This window comes from Echinops telfairi, unplaced genomic scaffold, assembly GCF_000313985.2.
Source record: "Echinops telfairi isolate 266 unplaced genomic scaffold, ASM31398v2 ScPeMD7_655;HRSCAF=1070, whole genome shotgun sequence".
Classification (NCBI taxonomy): Eukaryota; Metazoa; Chordata; class Mammalia; order Afrosoricida; family Tenrecidae; genus Echinops; species Echinops telfairi.
In genome coordinates this window covers 8,738,095-8,749,886 of record NW_022104553.1, presented here as the reverse complement: position 1 = coordinate 8,749,886, position 11,792 = coordinate 8,738,095, and the positions used below count along the sequence as shown (strand labels likewise).

Sequence of the window (11,792 nt, the reverse complement as noted above, 5' to 3'; positions counted from 1 at the left end):
GCCCTCAATAAAATGATTATATAAGAAAGCACTGTACCCTAAAGATATTGAACTAGCTTTTTCATATGGATTTTACAAATCTTTTAACGATTCCAGTTAAATTTAAATCTCCTGTAATCCTTGTTTAATAGATTTGACTGAACACAGGTTAGTTAAAAGTACAATTTGCAATGTACTCTTAATATCTCGTAATATACCATTCCAACTTAAATCATTGGTATCAAACCACTTTTAAATTAAACCTGAATTCTTTTTAGGATCAATCCCTCATTTCCGTAAGAACCAAAGCTGTCTTGCTAAAGGCTGAGCGTGCACCAGGCGTCTTCTGTTCCACTCCCTTTGTGTAGGACTTACCCTGCATGTCGTGTAGTAACTAATGCCAAAGAAAAATCAAAATAGAAATTATTAGCGTGTGCCGTCATGCCGCGGCATAGCCCTGCCTAAAGATCAGGAAATCGTTTAACTATCGGATTGCCAGCGGGCATCTCAGCCCGGGCCTGTGTGCCGGGACGTCAGGGGTCCTGGCTGGGAGGGCGTGATCAAGGAGCCCCCCCGGGCCCCCCCGGAGCTGCAGCTCGCTTGGAAAGCCAGGAACTCCCTCGCAGCCGGTTCGGGGCTGCCACTGCCTGCGCCCAGCAGCCCGCCCGACCCGGCCCCGGGTGGCCCCGAGCCGGGGCGCAGCCGGAGCGAGCAGGACCCCGCAGCGCCCAGGGCGCTGGCAGCGGTCCCGCCCGTGGCCTTGACCCGCGGCCCCCGGCCCCGCCCGCGCCTCGGAGCGCGCGGAGAGCGACCGCGCTCCTGCCCTAGCAGGAAGTGAGGCCGAGCCCGCGGAGGTGCAGGAGCTCCCGGACAGCGCCGAGCCCCCGCTGCCTTGCTCGGCCGCCCGGGGAAGCCCGACGTTCCCTGCGGGGGGCACCGGCCGCTCGTGCGCCCCCGGTCGCCAGCGAGCGGTGGCCTGTCCGCCCGCCCCCATGGCTTCTCCAGACGACCTTGCACCCGCAGGTAAGGTCGCACCACGCCCTCCCCGGGAGCGGGGGCAGGAGGGGCCACAGCGCGGCGGATGGGGGGGCAGGGGGCCAAAACTCGGGGGATCTTCGGGGACCCCAAGACTAGCGGGGCCCCCGCCGCTCGCCCTGGGACGTGCGAGCAGACCCGGGGCTCGGAGCTGCAGAGGGTGACCGCCCCGCGCCGCCCGCGGCCGCTGCCCTCCTCCTACCACGCGGGCCCCGGTCGCTTTTGTTTCAGACTGGGGGTGCCAGGTTCAAACAAGTCCAGCAAACCGCCGTGGGAGCTGGATTTCACGTTTGCCTTCCTGGATTTCATGTGGGCCCTTTCTCCCGGTTCGCATGCCTTCTTCTCCTCCATCCTCTGCCTCCCTGTTCACTTTTTATTTAGTAGCTCTGTTTTTCCCTTGGGCCTCTTTTTAAAACTAGTACCCATAGAACCCAGAGGCGGGCTTCACTTGTGGGGGGAATCCCACCTGGGGCTGTGGTTGATGAGAACGGCCTGGATAGTTCCTGCTCCTCGTGATAAGTATTGTGGATTTGTACCTGAGACTGGATTCTAGGTTTTTCTTCGATCTCTGGTCTGAATTTACAACCCTCCTCATACCCCCTACCCCCACTCTCTCCACGCCTAGACCTCACACTCAGTAAATGTTGAGCACCCTGATGAATTCATTAATAATACATCCCCAGAGGCTTTTTTCTAACTTTGTCGAGGTTGCAAACGCAAGGGAGAACTATACAGCCATACTCGTGGGAGCTTCAAAAAGTTCAAGGAAAACGCCCATCATCTTTCACCCCACCTTCTCACAAGCTTGTGCAATCTGCCTTGTATCTGCTGAGTTTGGCGTGTTTTCTCTTTCATATCTTGGCATTGGACAGAGCTTGAATGTGTGGTTTGAGCAGTTAGGAAAGGACTTTGGGGCTGGAGGTGGCTTACAGACAGAATCAGTCAGCTCATTGGTCTTGTGAACATTTTACCAGCTGGAGAGGGAAAGGAAATGCCCGGATATGGGATTCTCTGCACTCTTCCCTTTGTCTGGAAAAGCATAAAGGAAAATACAGGAAGAGATTCTTCTCTCTTCTGCACCCCCCTCATACCCCCCTCCCCACCTCCCATCCATCTCCCTCTTCTGAGAACCTAGTTAACAAGGTGCCAAGAAATAGTCGGCCAGGTTTCAAGTACAGTGATCTCAGATTTCATTAACTGATGGTGTTGGTGGGAGGCAACAAGATTTCAATAGGGCTGCACTGAATGGGGGTGGGGGGTGGCGATGTAAAATCCTCTGCTTGGGTTCCTTCCGATCCACTGCCATCGGAGAAGATGCGCGTGGGGAGACACAGCTCGGCAGCGACTCAGTATATCAAACACCTTTATGAGTCGTTCATCTGATGCCTTAAGATGTTGTTAGCTTGAGGCACAACAAAAAGAAACTCAGTTCAGCCCTGTGCCAACCCCACGGCGGCTTGCGGATTGAACTCTTGTGGTCCAGAGGGTTTTTATGGGCTAATTTTTAGAAGTAGTTAACCAGGCTTTTCTACCTAGTCTGTGTCTCTCTATAAAGTCTACGGAAACCTATTTAGCCTCACGGCAAAGAGGATTCCAGGAACAGAGAGGTGGTGGTCATGCACGGGGCGCATTGGCCAGCCATTTAACCCGGATCTCCCACGGGGAAGTCTGTCCTTGAACCACCTTACGGTCCCTTAGTCCTCCCTTTTTGCCTTTCCCCTCCCCGACTCATAGCACCCCACAGGGCAAAGTAGAACTGCCCCGCGTGGGTTTCCGAGGCTGTAAATCTTTACTGGGGCCGAAAGACCTATCTTCTTTCTGAACATGTACTTAGCTGCCCAACTATGCCACCAGGCCTCCTTATGAAGTGCTCAAAGGGGCCAGTAGATTCTCAGAGGGCAGGGATAGAGTGACAGGCTGTTGGATTCAGGTAATGGTACTCTGCCCAGCCAAATGACGTACATGCTCTGGGACACCTGGGCAAACTGCGACAAAGGGACTAACGAATCCCAACACGTGCAATAATGGACAGAACAGAGGTGAACCAATACGCAGTGCCCCATGGAAGGAATCTGTTGCTTGCCTTTTAAGAGAGGGAACCCATAAACCAGTAGGCTCAATTTCTAGGGAAAGAGGAATTGGGGCTTCACACCATGAGGAGGTTGTAATCTCCTGTCACTGGGCTGAGCTGCTAAAGGACAAATTCAGGTATCTGAAAGATGACCCTCAAGTTCACTGCCACTCTGGGATTCTATCAATACGAGATGCTAGCACAACCACAATCACCCCACCCCACCCCACTACCCTTCACGAAAACAAACAACCCCCAAACCTTACGCTGTCATCTGATTTCATTGCGACCGACAGCAGAAATACCTATACCTTCCATGCCTATAACAAAACCACGAAGGGTGCCAATGTGTAGAACATGTACAGTGGAGTTGTTTTCCACCTCAGACCCCCTACTCTTCTAATTTACACTCACTGCCGCTTAGTGTTTTCACACTTACACCTTGCCTTCTGCTAAGGTGGCCAAAGCGACCTTTTCAAAAAAGAAAAAATTGTGATTAAAAGGCATACTGGGGAGTTTGTAATGTTGATGCTTTTGACAAGTCGCGATGGTTCATTGCTTTACATACTGGACTACCATCACCGCTATATATTTGCAAGAGCTTTTCATTGCCCCCACAGAAGCTCAGGACCCATAAGTCATCACTCCCATTCCCTTCTCCCGTAACCCCTGGTAGACACTAATAAACTTGTGTCTCAATGCATTTTTCTGTGCTGTATGCTTCCTAAGTGGGATCATACAATATTTGTCCTTTTATATCTGTTTTATTCTCCTCGACCTCATGTTTTAAAAGTTAAGCATGTTATATCAGATAGGAGAGCTTTCTCTCTTTTATATGGCTGAATAATACTCCATTGTAAGTATGTACCATATTTTTATTTATTCATTCCTTTCATGGTGGACACTTGCGTTGGCTCTATCTTTTTGGTCAGGTGAGGTCAGGTGAGAAAGGTGTGCAAGGCAAGAGAGGCATGCTGTTTTCTGCTTGAGTGGCAAAACCAGTCCTCCATCTGCCGCAAATCAGGCCTTTTTCGCTGCGCACTGTTATGCATTCTTTCCAGAACGGCTAAATAGAAAGCTTGATGAACAGTCTGACCTGGCAGAACGAACTCCAAATGCACTACTCCCCTCACATTAAAAAAACAACAACCAACAAACGAGCATCGTCTTGATCTTTGTTTGCATGAGCTTTTGGGGGGTGAGGTGACAATGGCATCTTCCATTGGCTTGATTGATGTTTGCTTTGGGATTGTAAGAATAGCATCTTGTCTTGTCACCGGTAATGACCTTGGTAAAAGGTCTGGGTCGCTTTGGAGCTGTTCTTTCAAAGCACAGCATGTGTCCACTTGACACTCTTTTTGCTGGCCAGTCAGAACCCAGGCACAACTTTTGCTGGGACCCTTCTCCTTCCCAAATCTTCCTTTAAAATTTGCTGACCCAAGTTCCAAGATAATTCAGATAACTTCCCTTCAGTAGTTTTTTCAATAGTTTTTTTTTAGTTTTTGAGCACATGTCTGAATTTTGTCGACATTTTTGTCTGTTAGGGAAGTTGACGGATGTCCAGACTGAAGTTTGTCATCAATCAACATATCACCCTTTTTGAAATGAGAACACTTGTACACTTGAGTTTTTCCAATAGCACTGTACTTGTAAGCTGTGTTCAACATCACAACAGTTTCTACAGCCTTTTTCCCAAGCAGGAAACAAAATTTCACAGCCACACACTACTCTCTTTAATCGGCCATTACAAAAAACGAGGTTCAGCAGAACTGCTTTTACATAAAAATTCACTGTAGCCAGAGAACCTTCCCAGGCAATGCCACTGCATGCACTAACTCAGGGCCAGTTACTTGCCTGGCCCTGTATAGAGCCATATATTTTCATATATATACTTCATATATATATATATATGTATATATAAAAACAAATTAACTTTAAAATTAGTTACAGGGCCATATACTTATATATATATGTGTGTGTGTGTATATATATAACAAATTAACTCTAAAATTAGTAGTTCAATTACTAATCACCTTTAATTCCTGTCTAGAAAGCACTTTGAGTTTCCTCAAAGTGGCCCTATAGGACAGAGTAGATCTGCCTCTGTGGGTTTTCAGGACTAGTCTTTACAGAAGTGAAAAGCCTCATCTTTCTCTGCAGGAATGGCTGGTGGTTTCGAACTGCTGGCCCTGCAGTAAGAAACCCAATGGTAATCTATGACACCAGGGCTCCCTTTCGGGCTCCTGGTGCCTGGAGAAACTGTGAGGCCCTGGCATGCTTCCCTCTTTAGTTTCTCAGAAAAGGCATCACTAGAGGTGATGGCCGTGCTTCCATTGCTCTGGAGTAGCTCTGGCATCACGGAGACCCAGGCATGTCAGAGTAGAACTGGGCCGCACATGCTTTGTACAGTTGTGAGCTTTTGGAAGCAGACTGCCAGGCTCCTCTTCCGTAGCACCACGGGGTCAATGAGAACCACCAGTCTTCCCGTCCGTGAGTAGTCAAGCCACCGTAAGGAAACCCGTGCTCCACTCAGGCGCTGCTCCCAGGAACTTAAATAACCCAGCTAATGGTTTGAAGTAGAACTGTGCTCCCCAGGATTTTCAGTGGTTTATGTTTTTTTAGAAGCAGAGCGCCAGCTTTTTCTTCTGAGGTGCTTTTGAGTGAATTCAAACTCCCAATATCTTGGCTCATAGCCGAAAGGCCTAACAGTTTTCCCATCATGTAGGGACTCCCTCTCGAAACTGCTGCCTTTTGTCTCTTGAAACACCAGGATCTTGCAAACAGGCCTGGAGCCATCAACATACCTGGGTTTGACAATCACTGATTATTCCTTTTGGGAATATTATTCCTTTGGCACGAGGCTTCCCGCCCCTGTGAGGTCAGACAAGCCTTCTCCTTCAGTGCCTGCACAAGTAGCTATCAGGGGACCAAGGTGTGAGCACACTTTGAGAACCTTGGGGATGGAAACTACCTACACTCTGAAGCCGTAGAGACCCAGATTCAAAATTCTGGGGCTTCCATTTACCCCATGACCTTATGTACTCAATATGTGAAAAAGAAATATTTGCACCTTTGCGGGAGTATTGTGGTTCTGTATAAACCAGGTAGTACAGATCAGGTACCAGGTAACCTTTGCTTCTTTGCTTAAAATAGCAAAATTTATTCTTTCATGGTTTTACGGGCTAGAAATCCAAAATCAAAGTGTGAGCCAGCCAATCCCCCCCCACCCCCCCACCCCAAAGTTTCTAAAAGCTGCTTCCTCATCTCTCCCTGCATTGGTAGACACAGGTGTTCTGTGGCTTGGGGCAGTGTCACGTCAAACTCTGCCTCCATCTTCACAGGGCTGGAACCTCTCCATGTCTCTCAATGACTCCTAAACCTTCAAACTTGGAAGGTGTTGTACAGGCTCTCTGGTCACACCGCTGATATTACAGAGTTGAGCGTAAGGCCCAGAGAAACACAGGCTTTGTGCCGCCTGCCCAACTGGCTGGCACTCTACCCTTGAGAGCCAGGCGTGGTGCCCTTCCCCTATCACCCTTCACTGCCCGTTTCTCAGATGCATTTGGATGAATTCTCTAGGAGATCCTAAAACAGCACATGCGTTGCCATAAAGGAGAGCCGCAGATCCTTGGTGGCTAGTTCGTTTGGGGATCCAGGCCCTGTTCTAGTCTCCGAGCCAGGATTGTTGAGTGTCCTTGGGGAGGAAAGCACCTTGAACCAGAGTCATCGCTGAGAGCGGCAGGGAAGGCTCGTCTGCTGTGAGGTCTGACAGGGACTATTGATTCTGCTCCCGGAAAGCTCATGTGATGTGGCTGCCATCCCAAAGTCATACAAACCAGGTGGCTTATGTGGTGGTGGTCGTGGTGTGGGGCTAAGTGGATCCTGATCCAGAGACCCTAGATGACAGAATTAAAAGGCCCCATAGCGTTTCCTAGGCAGTAATCTTTATTGGTGTAGACCGCTGGGTTTTTTCTCCCGCAGAATGCTGGGTGAATTAGAACAGCTGGCCTATCAGCGCTACTGCTAAGCATATTTTCTGCCAGATCTGTAGGCAGGGTAGCAGCAGGGCCATTCTGCTTCCAAAGGTTCTCAGAGAAGACCCTTTCTTGTCTTTCCCAATTCTGGGAGCCCCCGGCACTTCCTGGTCTACCGTTGCAGCATCGAATCCACCTCTGCCCCACTTCACTGGCCATCTTCCCTGTGTAGCTCTGGCTCTGTCTCTCCTTCTCTTTGATAAGGATTCAACTCAGATTGTATTGGGACCCCTTACTTCATTCAGCATGAGCCTGTGTTGACCGATAACAACTTCAAAGACCTATTTCCAAACAAGGTCATGTTCATAGATGGGCCACGTGGGTGGCTGGGACAGCAACATCTCGTTTTGTAGGACACAGTTTAATCCAGAACACTTTCTGTTTTGGGGTCCTCTGTCCGAAGTAAAGGCAAGTCCCATGAGGCCTGTGCCCCCTGGTCCCATCTGATGTTAGAGCCTCACCTGGGCACTCCGCTGGCTCTTATCTGGAGCCTATAAAAATTCACATCTTAGTAATTCTCAATAAGTGATTTGGCTCTAGTTTTGTAAACATGCAGTTCTAAGCAAGGGCTTTAAGAAATGCTTTAGTACGGTTTCATACTTCTGGTCTTATGTCAGATAACTAGGGCTGGCCTTCTTCCAAATACCATCGTTGGCATTCGGAAAAACAGTATGAAAGCAGAAGCAGTTTGGCTAGAACTGAAATCGTTGCCTCAGGGACGGCAGGGCATCAGGCCTAAGCACCCCTCAGGTAGTAATTCATAGACAACCCACAATCTGATCGAAACCAGGAGAATGAAAAAACAGTAGAAGACCTGAAAGTTCTTCTCAGACAGGCATTTTATTGCACCTGGCTCTTGTAGTCCTCCAGAGACATGGAGGGCTTGTGTGCAGGTTGCTTTTTAGAACATGCACATTTGTGACAATCTGCCTTCAGCAAGTCTATTGACTCCATGTTCCTAACAGTGCATGCTCAGTTCACGTCTCTGTGTCACATTCTGGTCGTTCTCCTATTTCAAGCTTTTTCATAATGCTATTGCATACGGGAGGGCCTGCAGTGCCGTGTACATGTTAACGTTTGCATACACTGGGCTGTGCGACTTGCATTATTGGGATCTTTGCTTTTCCTGGCAGGCATGCCTGTGCTAGTTTTAAACGCATTGTTTCACGCTTACAATGATCATAGCTGTTGTCCGTTGCCCCTGACTTGGCTTCAACTCATGGTGATCCCAAATGCCACCGCCCGTCCCACATGATCTTCCTGGTGGGTGTGTTTGAACACATTGTTGCAGCCACTGTGCATATGTTGAGGAACGCTGGTGGGCTAGCTCAAACCCATAAGCCACTGCGCAGGAGAAAGGTCAAGCTGTCTGATCTTGTAAAGATGGACAGCTCAAAAACCCAACAGAGCAGTCCCACACTGTCCTACAGGTTGCCACGAGCCAGCGTCAACAGGACAACAGTGAGCTTTGTTCAATGTAGGCAGCACACCTTCCGGCATGATGCCAGACAAGATTCCCCTGCATCCCACAGAATTTTTATTGGCTAATTTAGGGAAGCTGATTACCAGGCTTTTCTTTCGAGTTTGTCTTATTCTGGAAATGCCCCTGAAATCTGCCCACCGTGGGCTACTCTGCTGACACTTGAACTAAAGGTGAGGTGTGTATTAAGCTGCTAACTGCGAGGTCAGCCGTTTTGAAATGAACAGCCACTCGGTAGGAAAAAGATGAGTTCTGTAAAGATTGACAGTCTCAGAAAGTGTAAGTTCTGTGCTGTCTCCTAGGGTCATGAGGAGTTGGAATAGATTGGAGCGCTGTGCATGTGAGCGCACTTCCAACATCAGAACAACCCGCACACCACCACAGTCAGACCAACGGACAGATGGTAGGGAACTAACGTATGACTCGGCCATTCCACTCCTAGCTGAATATCCAAGGACTCAAACCCACACACAATGGGCATTGCATCATTCTTCACGAGAACCAGAAGGTGGACACACCACAAATGCCTATAAATAGATTAATTACCAAGCAATATCCATCATATTCATGCAATGGAATGCTGATGGAGAATATGACATTCCATGAAGAGATAGGAAGTTCTGATACATGCAACACAATAAATGAACCTTGGCAACATTTCCAAATGGGCTAATTCAGACACAAAAGGACAAATAGTGAATGATCGCATTTATGTGAAGTAAGTAAAACGAGTAAATGCTTTAAAAACCAAAAAAATGATTAGTGGTTACTAGGTGTTGAGGGCAGAGAGAAATGGTTACAGAGTTTCTGTTTGAGGGGATAAAACATTTTGGAAATAGATAAAACTAAACCAGTTGTGCGAGTCTGGGTTGACTAGAGAAACAAATCTATAGACATTTATATACTCGTTTGTGTAAGAAAGACCTTTAGATAAGAAGTAACCAGGCAAAACATCCCAGCCTAGTCCAATTCAAGTCCATAAATCCAATACTAGTCCATAAGTCCCTCTCCAGATGCACACAGTCACAGGCAATGATGCAGAATGCAGGAATATCACAGGCTGGTGAATGCAAAGTCCTGTGGATCCAATTGTGGTAGTTACATAATTGTTGTCAATTTGAGACTTGTGAATGAAGGGGTGGAGGTTAGCCTGTCAATCAAGTTGCAGCTTGATAACCTCATTTGAAGGTGCTAAGGAGATAACTAGTTTGATGGAGGCGGGGCATACGCTCATTCCCTGTGAGACAAATCCGTTGACAAGACACATGGAGTTATGTTAGAGCTCTGGAACTGGAGGAGCCATGTGGAGACCCCTGCCAGCACTGAGATGCTTGCACCACCACTGGATCCACAAGACCTTCCACCCACTGGCCTGTGATCTTCCTGTGTTTGGTATCATTGCATGTGTTTTGTGAGTCTGAAGAGTATTTTATAGATTGGTACCAGCCATATGGGCTAATATCTGATTTATGGACTTGGACTGCGCTGGGATGTTTCCTCAATATTTAACTACTCTTGTATATAAAGCTCTTTCTTATACACATATGAGTGTCTGTGAATTTGTTTCTCTAGTCAACTCATACTAACAGACATGGCAGTGGATGCCTTTCTAGAGCTCTGGCTACCATCAGCACCCGCCAGCAGGATGGTGAAAGCAAAGAGAGGCGGGGAGGTCCCTAGGACCATGCTTACAAGGAGGCACCATCAGGCTATGGCCTAACTGACAGGCTAGACTCCACCTGTACACTTTTATATCTTCAAGTTGACATGAAATTATGTAACTACCACACCAGTTGCAATGTCATTGAGTCATGGCAACCCCATTTGTGCCAGAGTTGAAATGCACCCCCTGTGGTTTTCATGGGCTGGGTTTTTCAGCAGTAGATTGACCTGTCTTTCAGTGCATCTTGGAGTGGATTGATACCACCGATCTTTTGTTTATCATTCATGTACTTAACTGTTTGCATCACCCAGGGACATCGTTGTCAATAGATTGTTGTTGGATGCCATAGCAACCCATGTGACAGAATGCAATGAATGTCCCAACAGTGTGTTCTAGGCTGTAATCTTTACAGGAGCAGATCGCCAGGATTTGTTTTTCTTAATCTCCTGTGGAGACTCTGGGTGGATTTGAACTGCCAAACGTTGGGTTCTCAGCCAAGTGCTTAACCTTTGCATGACCAGGGCTCCTTGAAAGTCATAGTGACCAAGAGAACAAGTTGTGTTTCCTCTGGTTCCTTTCTTCATTGTCAAGTTTCAGAAAGCAAAATTCCTAATTCTATGCATCTTTAACTCCAATTCAGGCCCAAGCAAGAGACTTTGTGCCTCCAAATGCCTGCCTTATGCCTGTGTCTTCTTGTCAACCTCCAAGCTCTCAGGCATGTTCAATTATGCCACGGAACTCTCTGATTCCATGGAGAGCTTGGCTTCTTACAGCCTGGTGGTTCCCAGACATGGGCTGAGGGTAGAACCTGGTGTCCTCCACGTTTCAGAGTTGGAGTTTAAGTCCAGAAGACGTCTTGTGTGACTGGTCCAGGGCCACCCGCGGGCTCCCAGTGGCATGCCAGTGAATACCAAGCCTCTTCCATTCTGCCCAGCACTCCCGTCATGTCACTTCCCTCTTTGTATCCTCGTGACTGCTGATGTTGTCATCCACCTTTCTCCGCCGTCTCGTCCACATCCTCCACTTCCCTACTGTTCTCTGTCTTTTCTCTTCCCTTCCGCTCCTACTCATTGTTCTAAGGGGAAGGACTTACGGTTATGGCACAGTGGACATTGTCCGTCTGTATAAGATGCTACCCCGAGCTCCAGCTCCTTCACAGAGCATCTGACTGAAACTTCATTTGTGGACTCTTGCCTGGCTCAGGCTGCCATAGGGACTGCACAGCTTGTGTGCTACACGAGTCTAGAGGATCGTACCCAGTCATGATCATCACTTTGATCTTTTTTAAAAAAACAGTCTTCTGAATCAGTTATCAGGCATCAAAAAACAAAAAAAATCATATCATTGTGTGCTCACCTCCATGATACGATCACTGAAGACAACATAAGCAAATGTGGTGAAGAAAGCTGATGGTGCCCGGCTATCCAAAGATATATCTGGGGTCTTAAAGGCTTGAAGGTAAACAAGTGGCCATCTAGCTCAGAAGCAACAAAGCCCACATGGAAGAAGCACACCAGCCTGTGTGATCAC

General features: G+C 47.9%; 1 protein-coding gene across 1 annotated transcript in view; it reads left to right on the top strand.

The window, feature by feature from the left end:
- The first annotated feature begins 940 nt into the window (after positions 1-940).
- EDARADD (EDAR associated death domain) overlaps positions 941-11,792 on the top strand; it is an 80,388-nt gene continuing 69,536 nt past the window's right edge. The window contains exon 1 of the mRNA XM_045292765.1: positions 941-1,002. Coding sequence (XP_045148700.1) covers positions 972-1,002 — 31 coding nt within the window. The 5' untranslated portion in view covers positions 941-971. The remainder of the gene's footprint in view (positions 1,003-11,792) is intronic.